The sequence below is a fragment of the Grampus griseus genome (assembly GCF_964374135.1).
Source record: "Grampus griseus genome assembly, chromosome: 17".
Classification (NCBI taxonomy): domain Eukaryota; kingdom Metazoa; phylum Chordata; class Mammalia; order Artiodactyla; family Delphinidae; genus Grampus; species Grampus griseus.
Window position 1 is genome coordinate 1,501,209 of NC_139011.1, and position 23,051 is coordinate 1,524,259.

A 23,051-nucleotide genomic window follows, 5' to 3' on the forward strand; every position below is an offset into this window, starting at 1 on the left:
TTGCTGATTCTTTGGGCCAGATTGCCTCCTGCTGTGTTGTCACATCGGTTTCCTTCCCGTGTTTGGGGCGACATCTGTGCACCATGTACTTCTGTGCCACTTTTGGACTCCTGTGTGTCCCCTGTGCGGTTGAATTGCAGCTGCTTGAGGTGTTGACAGGGTTAGATGTCAGGGGCGGCAGCGTGGAGATGGACAGACACGCGGAGAAGCTCCCTCCCCACTGTCAGCCCCTCGACCCCAGCCCAGTGGTTCTGGAGTAGCGGGACTGTGCTGGGGGGGGGACGGCCCCCCGTGGGTGCTCTGTCCCCACCAGACTGTAGACCCCAGGCCAGACTCCTGTCCTGCCGTCACAACCTGCCCCCGTCCTGGCTGTGTTGTGGCCGATCAATGAGCACTCGTCACGGACCGGCTGAGGGAGTCTGTTCTCCTTCCAGGACCAGACACGCCCCCTGTGCTGGGTTGTTCTTCAGGGGCAGGACTCGGCCCTGCCTGCTTCCCTCTCCCCTAACGAGCCGGCACGCCCACTCCTCATGGCCTCAGTGCTGGAGATCCTGGGCGGTGCGAGGTTTCTCGGGGTGCAGACTGAGGTGCAGCGTGAGGTGCACGTGCCCGGGGAGGACCGGAGCCCGGCGGCGCCCAGCTACCCATGGGTGCCCCCGCCTCTGCCCCGCCCCTGAGTGCCCACCCCTGGGGCTTTGCTCTTCACTCACCATCCAGTTTCTGAGAGCCTCAAGGGGTCAGAATGTTCTGGTCTCAGAATCTTTCCTAAACAGTCTTAGGGGGCCCCACTGGACTGGGTGCGAAATCGGAGCCGGGTGGGAAGGCCTCCTCATCTGCCCGTGCATCGGCCCCTCTGTCTCCTCTCCTGAAGCCCCCGGGGGCAGTGGGGTCTCCGTCCTGCTGGCAGAGCCTCTTCCAGGCCCCCTGCTCACCCTGCAGGGGCAGCGAGCTCAGGCACAGCGGGAGTGGTGCACACTCCTCCCACCCCAGGCAGGCAGCACCGGTGCCCTGGGATAAGCCCAGGAGTCGTCCCTGTCGGGACTCGGCGGGCCCCTTCCGGTCTGTTTGCCCACCTTGACCTTCCCCCTTCTCGGTGGTCAAAACGACTTGGCAGACCCCGAGCTGGGAGGAAGCTGCCTGCGGCCGCACCGTGTCCTCAGCCTCTCCTTCCCTCTGCGGGAGGAATCGGGGCGTCCCCGGAGCTGGACGGGCAGCAGGTGCCACCCCTGCCTGTGGTGGATAAGGGACCGTTCCTGGGCACTGCCCGCAGTGCCGGGATCCAGGGAGAGGAGACCAGAGTCTGCTGGGAGGCCTGGGGCCCCCGACTCAGGACAGGCAGCCTCCGCCGGGGTTGCCCCTTGCCTGAGCCTGGCCGAGCAAAGGCTGGACTCGCAGGTTGTAGATGGAATTCAGGCATCTGCCAGGGGCTGGGTGGGTCGGTGGTCCTTCACAGTCTCTTTTGCTCTGGATCCGCTGCCTGCAGTGCCTGCTCCCCAGTGCTGGGGGGTCTGCAGGCGCCCCAGGTTAGACCCACGGTGTGGGAGGTCCTGGAGGTCCTCCAGTTGGGGAAGGCTGAGCCTGCGTAGGGGTCTGGGGTGAACTGCCCCGCCTCACCAGTGTTTCCTGCGGGCGGGGGGGGGGTTGCGGGGGGAGGCAGCTGAGGCCCTGCCCTGGGCGTGTCCACGTGGTAGCACTCACACCTCTGGTGAGCCAGGTGGTGGGGTAGGGGGGATTGGAGGGTGGGTGGGTGGAGGGCAGATGAATGAAGAAAGGAAGGCAGGCAGTTGCAGCCTCTGCTTGGACCTTTTTGGGCCAGGATTACCCAGGTCGGAAGGCAGAGCCCTTTGGAGGCAGCTCGGGGCCACCGTAGCCAGATGTTTCTGGAGGGATGGAGGTCGGCGGCAGGGACACACACTGCTTCTGTTCCTGGGAGGCTGTGGCACAGGGGCAGCAGCATTTTGGGCAGACAGGCCCTGCCTGGGCAGCCCCAGGAAGGAGGCATCCGCAGGCACCAGCGTCAGTGGGTTTTCTTGGTTCTTAAACGTGCTTCTGTTTCATCCACGTGTAGCGTTGCTCAGCGCCTGCTGCGTGCTGGGCATTGGGCTCAGCTTGAGGCCAGAGGGTGGTCAGACAAAGTCCCTGTCCTGCTTCCAGGGAACACAGGTCTCCCGAGAAGGGCTGCGGGGGCGGCCGCCCCGTCCGGCAGTTGCTTTCCCGGGTTGCAGCCGCCGTGTCCGTGAGGACGCGGGGCACGTTGCTGAGGGGAGCCCAGGTTGTGTGTGAGGGTGCTTCACCTGCGTGGCAGGCCCGGGAGGCCTGGATTGCTGCCCCTTCCACCTACCACTCAGCTCCGGAAGCAGGGCTGTCACTCACCCCCAGCCCCAGAACTGTGCGCAGAGGTTCTTCCCGGGGAGGAGCGGACCGTGGGACAGAGCTCCTGGCCCCTCTGCTAAGGAGCTGACTTGGTTTGCTGCAGAGTGTGGAGAAGTGCAAGCCTGAGGCTGCTCTCAGAAACCGGACGTCGTGGAGAAAGGCCAGTGGGAGGAGGTTGATAGATGTACTGGGGATGCAGGCTAAACTGTACGCTGTCTGTGGGTCAGGGAAAAATCTCAAGCACTGAGCTCAGTATCGATTCCTTCAAAGGAGCCAGATTTGACTGGATTGGTCTGAGAAGCAGCGCACACCCAGGGCGTTGTTAAAAACAACAGAGCAGCCGGCCAGCTGTGAGTGGAACTTAACAGCTGGCTGTGGGCAGGGGCCACACAGAGCTTTGGCAAAACCACTGCCATGGGGTGGGAGGTGGGCAGAGTGGGGGCCTGCTGGAGGCCGCACCCCTGAGAAGGAGCATGGGGGCTCCGTCAGGGGCTGCAGGGGAGGCACTGAGGTGACCCAGCCAGCCAAACATGAAGCAAACAGATCACAAGTCCCAGTTTGGGGTAACCAGTACCCGGAGCTGGTAGATATATGTCCTAAAAGGATCCGTTTCCAACCAAACATTATGAACATGCAAAGAAACAGGAAAATACGGCCACATACCATATTGTTACCAAAAAGCAGGCAACGGACACTGCCTCAGGGAGTGAGATGTTGGATTTAACAGGAAAAGACTTCCAATTGGCCTTTACAAATGTGGTCAGAGAACAAAAGGAAACCATGATTAAAGAAGTAAAGGGGGAAAAAAGAAAGGAAGGTATCAAGTAGAGAGTATCTATAAAAAGATTATAAACAAAAAGTTACTTTAAAAAACCTGGAGGGACTTCCCTGACGGTCCAGTGGTTAGGACTCCACGCTTCCACTGCAGGGGGCACGGGTTCGATCCTTGGTCGGGGAGCTAAGATCCCACATGCCGCGGGGCGTGGTCAAAAAACAAACACACCCTGCTTCTGTGACCATCTTATTTTTATTTTTTTGCAGTACGCGGGCCTCTCACTGTTGTGGCCTCTACCGTTGCGGAGCACAGGCTCTGGACGCGCAGGCTCTGGACGCGCAGGCTCAGCGGCCATGGCTCACGGGCCCAGCCGCTCCGCGGCATATGGGATCTTCCTGGACCAGGGCACGAACCTGTGTCCCCTGCATCAGCAGGCAGACTCCCAACCACTGCGCCACCAGGGAAGCCCTTCTGTGACCATCTTAAAGGAAACTCAGCTATCTTAATTAAGAATAGACAGACGACACCTTAATACAAGTATTAAAAAAAAAACAAAAAAAAAACATTCCTCTTAAAAAAAAAAAAAAAACCATGGAAATTCCAGAGTTGAAAAGTACAACAGATGAAAAATTCACTGGAAGGGCTGTACAGTAGATGTGAACTAACAGAAGAATTAGCGATCTTGATAGCGCTCGAGATTGATAGATTATTCCATTCAAAGAACAGGATGGAAAGAACGAAGAAGATGGATGGTCTCAGAGCCACGTGGGACAGTCTCACCCACTGCCCAGAAGGGAAGACCGAGGCGGGAGTAGCAGCCTGGTCCTCCGTCGTGGTTGGAGGTCGTGCCGCTGGGACCTCAGCCCTCCCGAGCCACCGCTGCTGCCTGCCGCCTCTCCTACCCAACCGGGCCTACGGGGGGCACAGGCCTTCGCGGGTGGACGTGGGGCCTGTCCCTGTGACGGCCCCATTTCACGGAGGGGTCCTGAGGCCTGCCCCAGACTGCAGACTTCCTGCTGTGTGACGCCCGGTCAGTGTGGCCACCGCTGTGGACTTTGGGCAGGAGGGGATTCTTGGGCAGTGCCGGAAGGGTGGGCTGGATACCCCAGGCTCAGTGGGGGAATGGCCACATCCCTCTGACATGTGCGCAGGCACAAAAAGCCTATCGCTACCGCAAAAAAAAAAAAAAAAAAAAAAGGCAAGAAACAATCAGGCAAAAATAATTGGGCTTCCCTGGTGGCGCAGTGGTTGGGAGTCCGCCTGCCGATGCAGGGGACACGGGTTCGTGCCCCGGTCCGGGAGGATCCCACATGCCGCGGAGCGGCTGGGCCCGTGAGCCATGGCCACTGAGCCTGCACGTCCGGAGCCCGTGCTCTGCAACGGGAGAGGCCACAGCAGTGAGAGGCCCGCGTACAGCAAAAAAAAAAAAAAAAAAAAGCCCATCACGCTGGCCAGGGCCCAGGAACTGGGCTCTGGAAGCGAGTCCTGCTTCTTGTCATGAGCAGCCCCAGTGAGAAGAGGAGCCAGAGGCCCAGCGGGGTGGGGGCCCCAGCGTAGCTCCTGGGGTCTGGGTTTTACTGGCTGCCCCCAGCCCCTGGCAGAAGCCAGGCTGTGAGGTGTGGTTGTCACCCCTCTGACACAGCCTCTCCAGGGACGGTCTTCCAGCCTGGGGCCAAGGAGTGTGTGGATGTGGAAACTGCAGGGGGTTGTGGCACCCTCACAGACCCTTCCAGACCAGGGGCCTGGTCACACGCTGAGCCCTTTGTTCTGTCTTCAGGGTCTGCACAGTGCCCTCTGCTGGGCTCATGAGGGAGTGTAGGTGGCCCCAGCCTAGAGGCTTGAAGGAGCTGGAAGGTTCCTGATCAGCCAGGACTCAGGGATCTGCTGTGCTTGGCCTGGGTGAACCCTGACCCTGGTCCCACGCTGAGCCTGGCCCCGGTCCCACGCTGAGCCTGACCCTGGTCCCACGCTGAGCCTGGCCCCGGTCCCACGCTGAGCCTGACCCTGGTCGCACGCTGAGCCTGGCCCTGGTCCCACGCTGAGCCCTGGCCCTGGTCCTGGTCCCACGCTGAGCCCTGACCCTGGTCCCAAACTGAGCCCTGGTCCTGGTCACACGCTGAGCCCTGGCCCTGGTCCCACTCTGAGCCCTGACCCTGGTCCCACGCTGAGCCCTGACCCTGGTCCCACACTGAGCCCTGGCCCTGGTCCTGGTCCCACGCTGAGCCCTCAGCCTGGCCCCCATGTTCCCTTAGCTCATAAGGAGGGCAAAACCAGGGAGCCTGGAGCCCTGTGTAGGTTTCACTCCTCTCCTGGGGGAAGGCAAGAGCCTTTGCTGACCTCCTCCCTCCTCCCCCACATGTGACTCAGTGCTCTCTGTGGTCACAACACTCCCCCTCCTCCGCCTCCGCCCCAACTCCAGGTGCAGTGCGGTTCCAGGCCCTGGGTGACAGTGTCCCGGGGGTGGAGAGTGACTGTGAAGCTGACTCACTGCACGGCGGGGGAGGTGTGAGCGTCAGAGCTGGGCTCGCCCAAACGCAGACCCCAGCTGGTCCAGGCGGCTCCTGCGGGAGCATCAGGGCTGCGCCAGGCCCTGGTCATCGGGTGGGCAGGCGCACACAGGGCCCAGAGCCGAGACCCTTCCAGCCAGCCCCATTCGCAGAGACCATGGGGCTTGGGGGCCCAGCAGCCAGCTGCCCTGCCTCTGCCCCTCCCTCTCCAGGGACCTGGGCTCTGGCCCCTCCCAGTCACGAACTGGGGCCAGTGGCCTCTGGCTGCAGAAGTCAGGCTGTAGGCTTTGCGGTGGGGAGGGCCCCAGAGAGCCCACCGGGGGCATCCTGCAGGGGCGGGGAACCTCCTTCTCTGTCCAGCCTGGCCCTGTGCTCACTCAGACACAGGTCCCACCTCCACAGGCCCGCAGACAGACACCGGTGGAGCCCAGGGGCTGGGAGTCACAGGCTGAGAGAGCTTCCCAGGGGGACAGTGGGAGGCCAGAAGAGGCCTGTGAGAGCAAAAGGCCAGTGTCCTGGAGGGAGTGGGACCTTCCTGTTGGGGGCCCCTCTGCCAGGCTGTGGTGTCCCGACTGCAGTGGGGAACCTCTGAAGGTGGGGATTGGGGGACAGAGGTGTGAAGAGTGAGGGGCTGGGGAGCGGGTGATGGGCAGGCCCTGCGCCCTTGTTCCCCAAGGCTTCGGTGTGAGCTCAGGCCTCCAGACACCGAGACACTGGCCACCACGAGAGTGGGCGGGGCCTCACTGCAGTGGAGAAGATGGACACCGGCTTTTATGTCTGGACCTGGCATGAGCGGGGGCCTGTGCCCGGCCTTCCCGCATCCCTGCAGTTCCCCAACAAGGCCTGGAGGTGGCCCTGCTCCCCACTTCCAGATCAGGACCCCACGGAGCAAGGGTGAGGTGGCCCTGGGTCCAGGTCCCGACCCTGTATCCTCCAGGCTCGCTCTCCATCTCTCCGCCACAAGCAGCGTACCCGCAGCCTGGCCAACAGCTATGGGAGGCTGAGGCCCCAATGGCAGCAGACGTAGAAACGGAACAGGAGGGCGAGAGAGGGTGGGGGGTAGGGGGCAGCCGGAAGAGGGGTCTAAGGAGGGATCTGTTAGCTTAGGAAGCAGCTTGGGCCCCAGGATGCTCCTCTGAGAAGGGGGCTCAGCTGCGGTTTCCAGCGAGTGGGCATCTGTTCCCTCATTTTATTAATAACGCAGAACAGTGATGTCACTGGGCTCTCCGTGAGCCAGCCACTCCACTGACCGATTCTTCCTAATTGCGAAAAAGGAGTCTAGGTGTCCTCGGGAGGCTCTGCAGCGGATTCCACGAGGCCTTGAGTTGCCGCCGTCCACTAGACGCGGGCGTCTGGGCTGCCCCGCCATCCTAGAAGGGGGGCCCAGCCAGCAGGCGCGGTGACCTCGGCATTGAGGCTCAGGCCTGGTGGTCCTGGGCCTCCAGAGAGATAATGCTGGGCACCAGGCTGGCAAAGCAGCCTGGGCCGGGGGTGGGCAGCTGCTGCTACACCCCAGCTGGAGACCTGGATGAGACCATGGGGCGGCAGCTAAGGGTGAGAGCTTGCGGCGCCGGCTGGCCCGGTTCAGTGCCCGTCTCCTTGCCTCCCGCAGCCCTGCTGTCGCCTCCACCCCAAGCAGCACTGGTCCTCGTTCAGTGGTTTGTCACTGAGAGGACTGAAGGTCGGACGTCAGAACACAAAATGGGTATTTCCGCAAACGCTTCGAAGTTCACCACCCACCTCAGCTCTGGTTCTCACAGGAAGGGACTTTCTTCTTTAGTGACAGAAAGGTCCTCCCAGCTTGTTTGCAAGAACGGGGGCTGGAAGCCACGCTCTGTTGAGGACAAGCACAGTGCTCCCCGCGCCCTGCCCCGGGTCCGTGCGCGGCCCACGCTGCAGTTGCATCTGATCTGTCCAACAAAGCGGAATCTTCCAGACACTTGACGACAGGGCCTCATCCGACCACTGGGTCACAGCTGTCATCCCATGATTCAGACACCTCTTGGAGACCCTTCTGGGGGGCTGGAGATGGGGCCACCTGGACAGACAGCCGCCCACTGCCCCCAGAGGGCAAAGTTGTCCTTATAGGAAGCAACGGTCTGGAGTTGGATGGTGAACTCCTTTTCTCCAATTAGGAAGGTGGGTTCAAGTGCGTGGCCACAAGAGCACGACTGGAACTTGAGCCCAGATCTGCCTCCCTCAAGGCCCTCACTCTTCATCAGTGAAGTGCACCGCCAGCCAGAGGGCAGGCGGGTCAGGGTGGTCGTGTGGATGGTGAAGGTGGTGATAGTGATGTCGATGGCTGTGCTGGGAATGACGGTGGGGTGCGGTGGTTACGGAGGGTGGAGAGGAGATGGTGGGACACGGTGACAGTGGTGATGGTTGTATGTACTGTGCGCAGTGGAGGTGGTGGCTTTGACGGTGGTGACAGGAGTGATGGGGGGTGGAGAGGACGGTGGGGCTGGGGACGGTTGATGGTGGAGGTCACGGTTATGATGGGGGGTGTGGTAGAGGTGACAGTAATAGTGGATGAGGACGAGGATGCTGGCGATGGGGGTGCTATGGTCTGGATGTTCGTTTAACTGCTGAAATCCTAACCCCTAAGGTGATGGTACTTGGAGGTGGGGCTTTGAGAGGTGGTCAGGTTATGAGGGTGGAGCCTTGCTTTGGGTTAATGCCCTTAAAAAAGAGACCCCAGAGAGCCCCCTCGCCCCTTCCGTCACCTGAGGACACAGTGAGGTCTGCAGTCCACAACCAAGAAGAGGGCTTTCACCAGAACCCTACCACCCTGGCACCCTGACCTTGGATTTCCAGCCTCCAGGACGGTGCGAAGTCAGTTTCTGTTGTTCGCGAGCCCCCCCGGCGGTGGTATTCTGTTCGGAGCAGCCCGGGTGGAGGCAGGCGGGGATGAAGGTGGCGTGGCGGCAAGGGTGCTGGTGCTGAAAGCGGGGCAGTGAGGAGCTCGTGTGATGGTGGTCGTGGTGGTTTTAACGGTGGTGGTGATGTTGGGGATGGTGGGTGCTGTGCATTGGATTGTGTCCCCCTGCCCAGAGTCATGTGACGAAGCCCCAACCCCCGCAGGACAGTGTTTGGAGATAGGGCGTTGAGGAGGTGATTATGGTGAGAGGAGGTCATGAGAGTGGGGCCCTAATCTGATAGGACTAATGCCTGTATCCGAAGAGGGTGATCACTCTCAGTTTCTCTCTTTCTCGCAAGCCAAGAAAAGGCCCCGTGAGAACACTTCGAGAACACAGCCATCTACTAGCCAAGAGAGCTCTCTCCAGAAACCTAATGGGCTGCCACCCGTATATTGGACCTCCCAGCCTCCAGAACTGTGAGAAATAAATGTCTGTTGTTTAAGCCACCCAGTCTGTGGTATTTTGTTGCAGGGTTCTGAGCTGACTGAGACAGTGGGGATGGTGAGGGTGATGGTGGTGATGGAGGTGGTGATGATGATGGTGATAATGTGGTGGTGATGGTGGAAATGATGATGACAGTGGTGATGATGAGGGTCATGGTGGTGATGATGGTGGTGATGGTGATGATGGTGGTGATGACAGTGGTGATGATGGTGGTGATGATGGTGGTGATGACGGTGTGACAGTGGGCATGATGATGGTGATGGTGATGATGGTGATGATGGTGGTGATGATGGTGGTGATGATGGTGGTGGAGGGGGTGGCGGTGGCCATGGAGGAAGTGGTGTGACAACGATTACACAACTTGCAAGTGGGACACTCAGAATTCAGAGCCTGGACTGTGGGCCATGGTGTCACTTGAGTGCCTCTTGCTGAGGGTGGCGTGGGGGAACACAGGTGGCACGTGAGCCTGCAGGCCTGCCTGGGACGGCCCTCCAGGATGCCACCTCCCGCCTCCGCAGGCTCACTCTCGTCTTGCCAGGGGAGACACCTAGATCCTGTGGGCTCCTGACGTGGCATTTTAAAAATGCGGCGCCTGCCCAGTTCGGCGAATGTGGCTTCCTCGTGCGGTGCTTAGGCTGTAAATGGAGGGCCCATTTCCACTTGGCTGCCCCCGGCAGGGGCTGGGGTAGCAGGAGATGGACGGCTCCCCAAGCTGCCCCTGCCCATGGAAGCGGGTGGTAGGCGGTAAGTTGCTGGGTGACAGGCCGGCTCGGATAGGTCCTGGGGCCGAGCTGGGCTGGGAGGAGGGCCTGGGAGGGAGGGCAGCGTGTGGGAGTCCTGACTCTGCAGGGGAGGGGAGAGGCCAGTGTCTAGGGGTGTCTCAACTCCTCCCCGAGGCTCCCCAGTCTCTGCCCCAACCTGGTGTGAGGGAGCCAAGCCCCCAAGCCCCACCTGTTGGGGGTACACAGGGCCCTGGGGACAGCCTGGTTCTGGGATGGGCGGTGCCGTCAGGGCGGAGAGCGCGGAGCAGCCCCCAGTCGGTCTCAGTGTCCCCCACCCTCTCCAGGAGGAGGGGTGTTTGGGGCCGTTACCGGAGTGGACCTGCGGGCCTGCGGACGCCTGCTGGGGGCTGGGCCGGGGGTCTGTGGAAAGGCCCCCGTTTCTCAGCGCAGGGCCCTGAAACCTCACCCCGACCTCCGGGCTGGGGCTCAGACCTCTGCCCCCAGAGGCCGCATCCGGGCCTCCCCGCCAGCTCTCCTCTCTGCCCTGTGGTTTGCCCCGCAGCCCTAGAGGCAGTGCACACCGGAGGGCCTGGCCTCCTTCTGGGTGGACAAGGACAGGGCCGACAAAGACCACCGTCTGCAGGAGGGCTGAGGGGCCAGGCCAGTGGGCACCAGGCCTGGATTCAGAGACCGGACAGAGGGAGAGAACGAGGGAGGGGTGGTGGGAGAGCACCAGGCTGGGACCCAGGCAGGAGGGGAGCAGAGGGCAGGGGCGGCCGTGGGTCTGGGCGAGTGGGCCGTGGCGGGGAGGGCCCTGGAGCCCACCCCTGCCTCCGCCCGAAACCTGAGGGGTCCCAGAGGCTCCTCACCTCCAGCTGAGAGCCAAGGGCGGCACCTCCAGGGAGGACACCTGTCCATAGGGCAGTCATGGGCCGGCGCCAGCACGGGGCGGGGCGAGCCTGCTTCCAGAGCTGGTGGGCAGCGCCGACCCCCAGGACGGCTGGCTCTACCCTTCCTCGCTCTGAGGCCCAACCCGGCCTGAGCCTGCGGCCCCCCAGCCCTGCTGCCGGGCCTTCTCTTAGGGGCCCGTCCCCTGACGTGATGCCCCGCCCCCGCCCCCGCCCGGGGGCCTGACGCCCAGTCTGCGTGGCCAGGGAGGAGTGAGGGTGTGTTTAGAAGAATCCATGAAGTGGGGTGCGGGCGGGGACACCCATGGCAGTCTGGGCTGTGCACCCAGCTCCTCGGCCATCTCAGGCGATTCCTGACTCTTGGGACGTCACAGTCTTAACAGCCGGCTGGAGCTCAGCCAGGGGAGGGAGGCGGGGACAGGAGGAGGCGGGCGCTGTGCTGTGCCGGGATGGGGGAAGGAGCCTAGTGGTCTGTGCGGGCCTCCGGGGTCTGCACTGGCTTGTGGGGATCAGACAGGCACCCCCAAACCAGGAAGAGGCACAGTGCCAGCACGTGGTAGGGCAGGCGAATGTCCGAGACGTCATCACGCTCCCTGGGCTCCCCCAGCCACCCGGCATGGCGGCCCCCCCACCCTAGGGAGCGCTTCCAGAGGTTGCTGCCACTCCCTGGTCAGGCAGCTGCCTGGACACGGATCTTAGGACCAAGGATGCAGAAGAGGGGACATGGGTTGGGAACAAGGCATGCGGGTCAGGGGTCCTGCTGACTCGCCCCCCACCCTGAACCTCCGAGGGGCAACCCTCCCCCATCAGCTGAAGAAACTGAGGCTCAGAGGGTGTCCGGAGTAGCCCGACCCTGGACTTTGACAGTGGCCGATGGCAGCGGACAGTCAGACAGGATCGGCCTCAGGGCCAGGAGTCTCGGTCATTTGCTCACCAGCTGGTTCCCCAAGCACATTTCCCACCCTCTCTGCACCTCAACTTCCTCATCTGTAAAGTGGCTGACAAAGATGGTTTGCCCAGCCTGTTCCAAGGCACAGGGAAATGCTCGGCCCACAGTGGGGCCCCTCCTCCCGCACGCCTTCTGTGTCGATCCTCTTTCCAGAGAGACCCCAGAACCAAGAAGGCGACCCTGGCAGGTGGGACCGGCTGCATAACTGGCGGGGTCCGTGGCAGAACAGAAGCACAGGCCCTTCGTTCAGTTAGTAAGAACTACGCGGCAGCAACGGCAGAGCACAGAGCCGGAGGGAGCGGACAGTGCCCCAGGGACAGATGCCCATCGAGGCACCCTGTGGGGCAGCCCGGGGATATGTCGAGCTGAGACCTGGGGCCAGGAGGCTGAGGCCCGGCAGACCCTGGGCCCCTGAGGGCCAAAGATCATCGTGGCCCATGCCTGGCATCTGAGAGGCCGACAGCAGACAGGGAGGTGCCCACCTTCGGGGGGGGCGGGGGGAGTGGGGGAAGATGCCAGCCTGGGGTCGCCCAGGAGCCTGCAGCTGGGCAGGGCACCCGGGTCGGCGGCTGTGGGATCAGGAGCCCAGGAGGGAGCCCTCAGCTGGACCAGGTGGCCTGTGGACGAGACGGCCAGGTGGGGCAGGCAGCTCGAAGGGCTGGGGGCTCAGGCCCCAGCCCCCAGGGCGGGGAGGGAGAGGCAGCAGAGGGCATGGAGGAGGGACCACGGGCCAGGAAGGAGCTGGGACAGAGCTCGTCTTCGCTGCCGCAGCCTGCTGCCTGCACCTGCGTGGGGAAGCTCCTCGCGCCGTCACACGAGCTATTCTCAGCCTCGCTCCTTTTATGGCTCCGGAAGTGAGCGGTGGAGGCTGGCGCACTGTGCTCGCTCTGAGATGGAAATGGAAACACAGAGAACAGAAGGACAGCAGCCACCACCCCCTCCCTGGCACGGGCATCCTCAACACCCAGCTCCGGGGGCGTCCAGCCGAGCCAGCTGGCAGAGAACCACTCATCCTGGCTGAGGGGCCAGCAACCCTTGGGGTTCCTGCTGCACGACCTGGGCCCGCCTGGGCGTCCAGGGAGGCGGTGGCGGCTGCATGCAGCCTGGCTGGAGCCCAGTGGGGTGGAGAGGAGGGGGCGGCCGCCCAGCTCCAGCCCCCCAGGCGAGCTGCCGAGCCCTCACGCGGCCGGGCCACCGGCGGACACTGGGGTCGTGGCTCTCCCCTCATCCCTGACCCTTTAAAGAGCCCTCAAGCCAGCCCATCGGCCTCCCCTGCACCCGCGTCGCCCCGCTCACCCTCAGGCTGTCCCTGCCTGGCAGGGCCCCTCTGGGCTGCTGGCACACTTGGGGTATGGGGCACCTCTGGCCGGACGGAGACTCTTCAGGGTAGGAAGCAGGGGTCTGTCTACTCCATGTGCCCAGAGCAAGCTCAGGACCTGGCAGTCAGCGAGCAGGAGATCAGGAGGAACCCGAGCACACACACTCTGACACACTCTGACACACACACACGCGCTCTCAAACTCTCACACTCACAACACACTCATAAACTGGCACACGCAGGAAGACGCCGTGCTCAGGGGCTCCAAGGGGGGCACGTAAGAGGGAGGACAAGGCTCACAGAAGACGGGGTTAACACCACATTGGGAGGCTGGGAAGCCTTCCTGGAGGTGGTGACCCTGGCTCAGAGGTAGATCCCACGTAAGCCGTGCTGAGCTTCTATGCTTAGGTTTCAAAACTGGGCAGGCCTTTGTGAGCTAAACAAGGGGCGGTGGGCAGCAGGCTGGCCGGGGCATTCCTGTGGCGGGAATGGTGCACTCAGAGGCCCGCCCTTCCCTCCTCACCACCCACCACCGCCATCCACCCCCGTTGTGTGATGAGGATGGCGGGAACAGAGGGGTTAAGTGATCTGCAGGAGGTGACACAGCAAATGCCTTGGGGAGAAGTGGGGGCGGTGGGGGGAAGGGCAGGTGCCTGACTCCCGTCCCGGCTCTGTGGACATGCAGACCTGGCAGGGCCCCTGCCGAGGGGACGTTTAGCTCCAGATGCCGTGTGGGCGACCGCCCGAGAGCGGCACGCACCGAGGTGTCCTCGGCCTGTGTCCTGTGTCCTGTTTCCCGTGTCCCCTGTCCTGCGTCCTGTGTCCTGTGTCCCCTGTCCTGCGTCCTGTGTCCTGTGTCCTGTGTCCCCTGTCCCGTGTTCCTGCCTCTCACACCTGCCTCCTGGCTCCACCCCGAGCCCCCGCCGGCAGAGCCACATGGCCTCCTCCCCTCGTCTCACCTCGCTGATGCCCCAGCAGGCACCCTGGAAGCTGCAGCTGCTCCTTGAAAAGCCTGAGCCTCTGAGCAGAGGCACGGCCTGCTGGTGCCCGCAGTGCCAAGGGTGGTGGCCCAGCAGGCAGCACGCCGAGGGCCACACGCAGCCCAGCGTCCTCCAGGGACTGTGTGGGGTCACGGTGATGGCCCTATTGCATGGGGCGACCCGCACTTCCCTGTTACCTCACCTTGCTCAGCGCCTGCCAAGTCGGGTTCCGGAACTGCTGTCTGATTGGCTGATTTACCTCACAGCTGAGCAGGGCAGAGCGGTGGCTGTACCCACTCTACGGGCCAGAAAACTGAGGCCAGGGAGGGGTGGGGCAGAGGGGACTCACCCGCAGTCACGCAGGAGGTGAACCGTGCTCACGACGCCTCCGGGAGCTGGCGGGCCCATCCCCACATCCTCGCACCAGCCTTTCCTGGCTTTGGCTTCCCGGCTGAGGGGCTCAGACCAGCCCCAGACCCTCTCGGGGCCTTGGTTTCCCTTCTACCATGGCTGGGGGTGGTGAGGAATGAAGGTCCTTTGAGGATGGGCTTCCCACACCTGTGCCTATGGCCCCACGGCTCGGCCCCCTGGCCTGGAGGATGCAAGGAGCAGCTGGGTCGGGCACCGCCGTGCCAGGATCATCGGAAAAATACAAAACTTTCCTTGAAGACCGGACCGGGAGGCGCTAAGGCAGGAGGGAGGAGGGAAGACAGTCTGGAGTGTGGAGGCCCGGAATGAACAGGCTGCCTGTTCCGGGGACAGGACGCAGCACGCACCCTGCCAAACCGGGAGAGAGGAGGAAGTCCGGGAGGAGGGGCAAGGATGGGAAAAACTGTCCCTGCAGCCTCCCCGTGGCCCAGCGCCTGCTGCTTCCCATGGCCCCGAGGCGGGCCCTGCCCCCTCCCTGGGCAGCTCCCGTCTCAGGTCAGCGAGTGCCCTGCCCTGCCCTGCCGGGTCTCCCGAGACCCCTCCCCGCTCTGCCCTGGCCTCCCGGGGTCTCTCAGGGCCTGCTCTGCTGCAGCAGACCTCTTGGGCAGGTGTGGCAGAGGGACCCCAACTGTGTCACCTGCCGGCTCAGGGCTTGGGGAGGGCCCCCACCTCGCAGAACCTCTGTGAGATGAGGGAGAACATCTCCCGAGACAGGAGCCCGCCAGCCCTGGCGTCTCTCCCTCTCGCTGCCCCTCCATTTCCCACCTGGACGCTCTCTTTCCCGATCTCAGCTCTAAACCCTGTGTCTGAGCCCTCGGCCGTCCCTGTCTCTCCCTCCCCGCGGTCTGGCCCCGCTGCAGGTGGTCTCAGAGGAGGGTGGTGGCTGGACGCTGGCCATGGCGGGGAAGGCCCACAGGGGGCCTGGCATCCTCCCAGCTGCCTAGGCTCAGACCCCTTCTGCCAGTTGCTCCCCCAGCACCTCTGCTCGCCCCTCATCACCGGGGCCTGCACAGATGTCCCTGGCCCCAGTGCTGCCTCGGGGGCAGAGCAAGGAAGTAGCACTGCAGCCCCTCCCGAGGGGCCACAGGGAGGGGGTCCTGACCACGTCCCACCTCCCAGATCCCAGAGGTGACACTCTGACGGGAGGCTGTCGGCAGGACGAGGTGGGGGAAGTCCTCGGGCGGGGAGCGGGTGAGGCAAGAGGGCCAGCACTCGGCCTCGCTGGACGCCAGGCCCTGGCACTGTCACCCCATTTTACAGGTGGAAAGTTGAGGCTCAGGTGGGCAACGGCCAAATGCTTCCCAACCAGCAAGGGAGGGAGAAGGGCCCATAACTTTGTCCGTTCCACGGCTCATCCCAAATGTGTGCTCTGTTCCAGGCTCCGGCGACTCAGCTGTGAGGTGCAGACACGGGCTCTGGTGCCAGAGTCGCGGCCAGCGAGAGGGAAGCAGCACCGCGGGAGGCCTGGCTTTGGGCCGAAGGAAGGAGCGGCCCGCTGCGGGGAGACGGGGCAGGCGAGCGGCCAGAAGTAGCTGCGGCCAAGGTGGGCGGATCCTGCAGCACCGGGACGCCCGGGCCCGGACAGCCCGCTGGCAGGCTCCCGGCGGGCATGAGGAGATGGGATGAGGCCACGTGACCCAGGACGGTCCCCCTGGGCGCAGGACGGGCAGTGGGTACATGTGGAGGGTGGGTACTTGGACCCCAGGCCAAAGCCAGGCAGTAAGGGTCAGGTTAGACTGAGCGGCGGACAGCTGCCCTGGCCCAGCTTCTCCTCCGCGAGCAGCTGCCACAGTGGCTCCTGGGCAGATGGCCGGGAGAGCGTGAGTGCGGGAGGTGCGGGAGCTCCGCCCCAAGGTGCTCCTGGGAGTGCTGGGTGCTCACGTGAGGCTGGGAGTCGCAGGACTGTGGCCGGGGCCCTGCTCGAGGGCAGGTCAGCTCCGGCCCCCAGGAGGGCCGGGGAGGGAGCTCGGGTTGCACGGCCTGTTCTGCCCTGCTGAGGGGTACCTCCAGCACCTCTGGGGGCCCAGGGACTGGCACTGAGGGGTCTGCAGAGGCCGGTGTGTGAGCCCCGTTGGGGAGGACTTGGTCACAGAGCAGCCCTGGGAAGGCAGCAGCTGCTGGGAGGGCGGGGGCTGTCCGGGGAAAGTGGAGACACCCAGGGCTCTGTTTGGGGTGGGTTTCCTGAGGCTGTGGACTTGCGGGGAGACCCCCGTCGAAATAAGCATCTTAGCATCAGGAGAGCATCACCTGGGGTCTGGGAGCCCGGGGCCCTAGGGGCAGAGGGGCAGAGCCCCAGAGGGGCTGGAATGGGGGCTGCGTGGCTCCCAGCGCTGGGCAGACCCTCCTGCGGTCACCCTGCCTGCCCACCCTCCCCCGCAAAGCCCCCATCTTCTAAGGCAGGCGAGACCTCGGGAGCTGGCAGGCCTGAGGAGCAGCAGACCAGCCCGGTTCTGAGAGCTGGGGAAGCCCAGGCCCCCGCCTCCGGGCCCAGGCCTGGCTCCCCGCTGCACCCGCCGCGCTCGGCCTGTGGCCCTGAGTCGTCCTGCTCTGGGTGGGGCTGCCTGTGGGAGGGGGGCACGGAGGAGCAGGGCGGGGGCAGCCCCCACCTCAGGCATGGGAGCTGGCCAGGCCCCTTCGCGCAGGCGGAAGAGTGGAGCCTGAGGCTGCAGTGTGGGGTGTGCTGGGGGCTTCTGGCGCGAAAGCTGGTAGCAACTAGGTGTTCCCGGATCAGTGGCTGTGGCCTGTCACCTGTCACGGCGGCCTCGCGAATGCAGCCTCTGGGCCGTGCGCCCCCGCCACACGTCAGGCTGGGCTGGCCACGCAGATGGCCCACCAAGGGTCTGGGTCAAGACCAGCCCTGCCTGCTGGGCTGCCCTAAGATCCCCTCTCCTGCCTGCCCCCCCCACAAAGGGGATGCCTCCCCTTCCAGTCTCCTGCCTGGGCCGCCCAGCTGGTCAGGGCTCCTGGGTCTGGGTGCCGGCCCCCAGGGGCCACATGGCCTTTGTCAACCGTGGGAGGAAGTGGAGGGGTGGCTCCTGGTCACTCGAGTGATGGTTCTGGCACTCCCACCGCATGCGTGTGCACGCGCGCGCGCACACACAACGCAGGTGTGCGGGCGAGGTCCCTGCCCAGCTGGCTCATCGCGTGCCTTTCCAGAGCAGGGCCCTCGGACGCAGGCCTGGGCTCACCCAGACACGGTCGCGGGCTCGCGGCTCCACTCAGGCCCCGCGGTGACCAGCCCGCTCGCCGCGGCACAGGCATCTTACACACAGGTTCGCACGCTCGGGGGTTCCTGTTCTCGCAGCTTCTGGCCCGACTCCCCCTCCCTGCTCTGTGCTGCCCCTCCACCCTCCCCTCTCTGCTCACCCACTTGCCTTTAATTAGAAATGCCAGGAGAGCGATTTTGGGGGAGTTTCTGCCAGAGACATTCCCCCACCAAGGGTGGAAGCTCAGAGAGGGAAAGGAGTGGCAGATTGCCTCTGGGGGGCGGCAGGGGGTGGCAGGGAAGGGGCCTCCAGGGGGGGCAGGGAATGGGGACTCCAGAGCGGGGGTACCCGCGTGCCCTTGAGTGTGCTAACGAGACCCGGGGGCCGGCGGGCCTGGTGTGAGGGGCTGGGCGTGGACGGGGATGACTGGACGGGGGGAGGATGGGTGGGTGGGGAGCTATGAGTATCTCTGTGGGGGAGGGGGGATGAGTGTGCAGTGTGCGTGTGAGAGCGGAAGACCGGCAGCAGGGCTAGGGGGTCTTGACTGGCCTTGGTTGTGTGTGGCACATGGTATGTGCTACCTGTGCGCATGGAGCAGCAGAGGACCTGGACCCACACCCATCATGACGGGGACACAGGGGGAGGGCCCCTCCCCACCACTGTTGCCAGGGAGGCAGAAGGGGGCCTCCCTCCTGCAGGAGTCTCAGCTTCCGGAGCCCCATTCCTTTTATGGTGTTTTGCTTCTCTACCTCTCCTGACTGCATCAGGCCACCAGCACCCTCTCCCCCCTGCAGAGGTCTTGGAGCTTCCGACCGGTTGGGCTGTGGCCTGGGGTTCCGGGCCTACACCCTGCGGTGGGTGGAGGGCCCCTCCGTCTCCTCCACACGCCACCCCCCCACGCCCCGAGAGCAGCTGCCAGGTTTCCTGGGAGGCGCTAAGTGGAGAAGTCTTGGGCCTCAGCAAAGACCTGGGAGAGGGGGCACGGGGCAGTCCTGTCCAGCTACTGCCACCTAGGCGACACACACCCACACCAAGTCCAGGGGCCCTGGGAGAGCCAAGGCCTGGGTGCCTGTCCCTTACCCGGGCGCAGGACCAGCCCAGGGCCTGGACGCAAGGGCGCCCGGGGCGGGGATAGACGGAAGCTCAAGGCCACGTCCGGGACCTCACACCTGACACCCGGGAGCGTGTGTGCACTGGAAAACTCCTGGAGGTCTTCAGCCCAAGCGAAAGAGGGTCTCAATATGGGGTCGTTGCCACGTCTCACCTGTGGCTGAACATCCTGCAGACCCGGACTGTACAGGATCAGCTCTGCGGCCGGCGGCCCCGGAGAGCAGTCCAGCGCCCCCGCCCCCCGCCCCAGTCAGGACACAGCAGACACAGGAGGAAGCTGACCCTGAGGCCCGGGGGAGGGGCTTCCTCCTTACCTCCGGCCGGGGGCGGCGGGGCGCTCACCGGGCCTCCCTGCCCGGCGCTGGCTGGCGGGGGGGCGTCGCCGGCCTGTTCCCAGTACGGTCTCTGGGTCCCACGGGCTGAATGGGTCAGGGAAGGAGCGGTGCAAGCGAGCGCATTAGCCACGCCGCCGCCGCCGCCGCCGCCGCCGCCGCCGCCGCCGCCGCCGCCGCCGCCGCCGCCGCCGCCGCCGCCGCCGCCGCCGCCGCCGCCGCCGCCGCCGCCGCCGCCGCCGGCGTGTGCAGGGGGTGGGTCCTCCCTCCGCCGGGAGCGCGCGTGGGCGCGGGGAGGCGGGCCGGCAGGCTGGGGGCGCGGGCGGGGAGCCTGCGCCCGGGCCAATGGGAGCCGTGGCTCGGTGACGGGGCCGCCCACGGCCCGCGCTGGCGGCATAAAGAGCCGGCGGCCGAGGCTGAGCGCAGAGCTCGGGTGCCGGGTCCTCCGGGTCCGCGGCCGCCGAGAGCAGCCGGGGCCAGCCGCCGCTCCGCGGGACCCTCCGCCACGCGCAGCTCCGCGTAGCCGGCGCCCAGCAGCTCTCCGTCGGCCCCAAGAGGACTTTGCAGCCTCTGCCCCACCCCGCCTGTCCGAGCACCGCAGCCACCTGCGAACAGATGGAGCTGGACCAAAGGACGACCGGCGGCCTCCACGCCTACCCCGCGCCCCGCGGCGGGCCGGTGGCCAAGCCCAACGTGATCCTGCAGATCGGGAAGTGCCGGGCGGAGATGCTGGAGCACGTGCGGAGGACCCACCGGCACCTGCTGACCGAGGTGTCCAAGCAGGTGGAGCGGGAGCTGAAGGGGCTGCACCGCTCGGTGGGCAAGTTGGAGAGCAACCTGGACGGGTACGTGCCCACGGGCGACTCACAGCGCTGGAGGAAGTCCATCAAGGCCTGCCTGTGTCGCTGCCAGGAGACCATCGCCAACCTGGAGCGCTGGGTCAAGCGGGAGATGCACGTGTGGCGGGAGGTCTTCTACCGGCTGGAGAGGTGGGCCGACCGCCTGGAGTCCATGGGCGGCAAGTACCCGGTTGGCAGCAACCCCTCCCGCCACACCACCTCCGTAGGTGTCGGGGGTCCCGAGAGCTACGGCCACGAGGCTGACACCTACGACTACACGGTCAGCCCCTATGCCATCACCCCACCACCGGCCACAGGTGAGCTGCCCGGACAAGAGGCGGTGGAGGCCCAGCAGTACCCACCCTGGGGGCTGGGAGAGGACGGGCAGCCAAGCCCTGGCGTGGACACGCAGATCTTCGAGGACCCGCGGGAGTTCCTCAGCCACCTGGAGGAGTACCTGCGCCAGGTGGGCGGCTCCGAGGAGTACTGGCTGTCACAGATCCAGAACCACATGAATGGGCCGGCCAAGAAGTGGTGGGAGTACAAGCAGGGCTCAGTGAAGAACTGGGTGGAATTCAAGAAGGAGTTCCTGCAGTACAGCGAGGGCGCGCTGTCGCGAGAGGCCGTGCAGCGTGAGCTGGACCTGCCGCAGAAGCAGGGAGAGCCGCTGGACCAGTTCCTGTGGCGCAAGCGGGACCTGTACCAGACGCTGTACGTGGATGCCGACGAAGAGGAGATCATCCAGTACGTGGTGGGCACCCTGCAGCCCAAGCTCAAGCGCTTCCTGCGGCCCCCGCTGCCCAAGACCCTGGAGCAGCTCATCCAGAAGGGCATGGAGGTGGAGGACGGCCTGGAGCAGGTGGCCGAGCCCGCCAGCCCCCACCTGCCCACCGAGGAGGAGAGCGAGGCCCTCACGCCGGCCCTCACCAGCGAGTCTGTAGCCAGTGACCGGACCCAGCCCGAATAGAGGGCGCCGGCCCCCCGCCTGCCCGCTGTGGCCTTTGCCCACCGGGACTTCTGAGTGGGCTGATCCCTGCAGGGGGAGCCCTTGTCCTCATGCAGCTGGACACCCACCTCAGCCTCCTAACCTGACCCTAACAGACACGTGTGATTCAGATGTGGGCAGCATCCCCCAAACAGCAGAGGGGCTTCCCTTCCCTGCGGGGCCCTGCCCCTCGCCCTCCCTCCGTCTGTCTTCCCCAGCATGGGCCGGCCTGGGCCAGCAGCCCCACCCTCCATACTCTCAGGCCAGGACAGCTTCCTCGTCCTGTTCAAAGTCCCGGCCCTCTGGGCACTCAGAAACCCAGCAACCAGACGGCACGGGCCCGCAGGCACCAAGCTCAAGGGACACCCCGGGGCAGAAGCTCTGGGCTTCTGGGAAGCCACCTCTCCTGGCAGTCGCCTCGTAGCCGACTGGCACCCCTGCCATGGCCCAGGGCAGCTGGCCAGCCTCGGGCAGTGTGGCTCCCTCCCCTTGGAAGAGAGCCGAAGCCAATAAAGGCAGCAGCAGCAGTGGCAGCAGCAGACCTGGCGTCCTGGTGCCTCCTGGCCCCTCAGGTGAGCCCCTGCCCCATGGTACCACCACCAGGGGGCACCGTAGAGCCGGGAGGGTCCCGGGCCAAGCCCACTTTCCAGGCGAGCCCACGAGGCTCAGGGTCATCCGCAAGTTACCGGATGGGGTGGGGGTGACATGGTGGGGAGGCGGGGAAGGAGCAGAGACCCGGGGGAGCGGGAGAGGGAGCTGGGGTGGGAGCAGGGCTGGGGAGTTTGCCGAGCCAGCTCTCACACCGACCGTGTTTTCTCTCCCGCCTCAGCACCACTGATTCATGCCAGCCTGGGGAGGGACCGAGCCCCGCTCGATGACTCACCCGTGGCAGGCGGAAGGTCCCACAGGGCCTGAGTCCTCAAACCCGGCTGAGGCAGCAGCCGGCCCTCGGAGCCAGGAGAGTGACAACAGGTAATGCAGGAGACCCCGTCCCTCGGCTGTCCTCACACGGGGCCCTCAAGCTCCTCCCCAGCCCCCAGGTCCCAGGCCGCCCCCACCCCGCGCAGTCCTCTGGGTGAGCTGAGAAGCAGCCCTGGGAGAGCAGCCCTGTGACGTCCGCCGCACGCCCCTCCTGTGCAGCCCCTCCCAGCCTTGGCCTGTTCCTGAGTCCCTGACCATCCGTCTTCCTTCCTTTCAGGTCTCAAGGCTCCTGCGGAGCCTTTGCTGCTGTGCCTGGCAGTGCCTCCTCTCCTCTCCCCCTGCAAGCTGCCTGCACGAGAGGAGAAGTCTGAGGCCAGCGAGAGGCTGGTGGTGAAGACGCGCCAGCGTGAGGGCCGGGGCCTGCCGTACGCCCGCCCCGCTGGCCGCCCGCCTGCCCACCCGCCCCCAGGGCCGCCACCCCGGCTCCGGCCTCGTTCCAGCCCAGGAACCGCCGCCCACTGCGCGGCCATCCTCTCCTGCCAGAGCTTGCCACGAGGCCTGGGGCTGAGACCAGAGCCGCTGCCCCTGCCCGGCGGCCCCAAGCCCCGCCGCAGGAGACCCGGCGGGTCCTGAGGCTCATGTGGGCTCTCTACCAGGCCCTGCCGTTGCCCAGGCCTGGACCCCCACCTCCCCCAGGGCACCCACACCCTGGTGCTGGCCGGCCGCTCGTGTCTGTGGCCTGAGCAGGCCTAGTTGGGGGTTCCCCTTTCTGCCTGTCCACTGGGGGGTCCCAGCTTCGGGGGAATGACACTTACAGGTAACTCTGCCAGCTCCCCCGGATTTTATCTTTGCACATAAGCCATAACCCGTACTCGAGGCTGGTGCAGGCAGCAGGGAGGCCCCAGGGTCAAGAGGGTGTGGCCACCTCCCCGTCCCCCCAGCGGATGAAGCCCTGAATGTCAGGCCAGGCTGTGTGCACCCTTGCCACCTTCCACGAAGACAGACTCTTTTTGTAAGATTTTGTTAATAAAACACTGAAACTTCTTGGCGTGCGTGTGCTGCTGTTTCTCTGCCGGCCGGGGCTGGCTGGAGGGGGGCTGCAGAGGGAAGCAGCTCGGGGCGGCCAGCTCCTAGAACCCAGTGAGTACAGACTGAAGGGCCTCTGGGGACCTGAGACAGCCAGCGGTGGGAGTGACTGGGAAGGGCCGCTGTTCACGCTGAACAGAGGACAGGCCCCCGAACCCTCTGTACACTCTCCCACCCACTGCCCGCCGGGGTGGGCATGGCGGGGGTGCTGGGCACTCGTCTGCGGCCAGGACTCAGCCCGCACAGAGG

At 65.0% G+C, this 23,051-nt stretch overlaps 1 protein-coding gene across 1 annotated transcript; it reads left to right on the forward strand.

Moving 5' to 3' along the window:
• Positions 1-19,565: 19,565 nt before the first annotated feature.
• ARC (activity regulated cytoskeleton associated protein) lies at positions 19,566-20,777 on the forward strand (the record flags this gene model as incomplete). Its single annotated transcript, XM_082674874.1, has 1 exon — positions 19,566-20,777. The coding sequence occupies exon 1, from the start codon at positions 19,587-19,589 to the stop codon at positions 20,775-20,777; it is 1,191 nt and encodes a 396-aa protein (XP_082531000.1). The 5' UTR covers positions 19,566-19,586.
• Between the last annotated feature and the right edge of the window lie 2,274 nt (positions 20,778-23,051).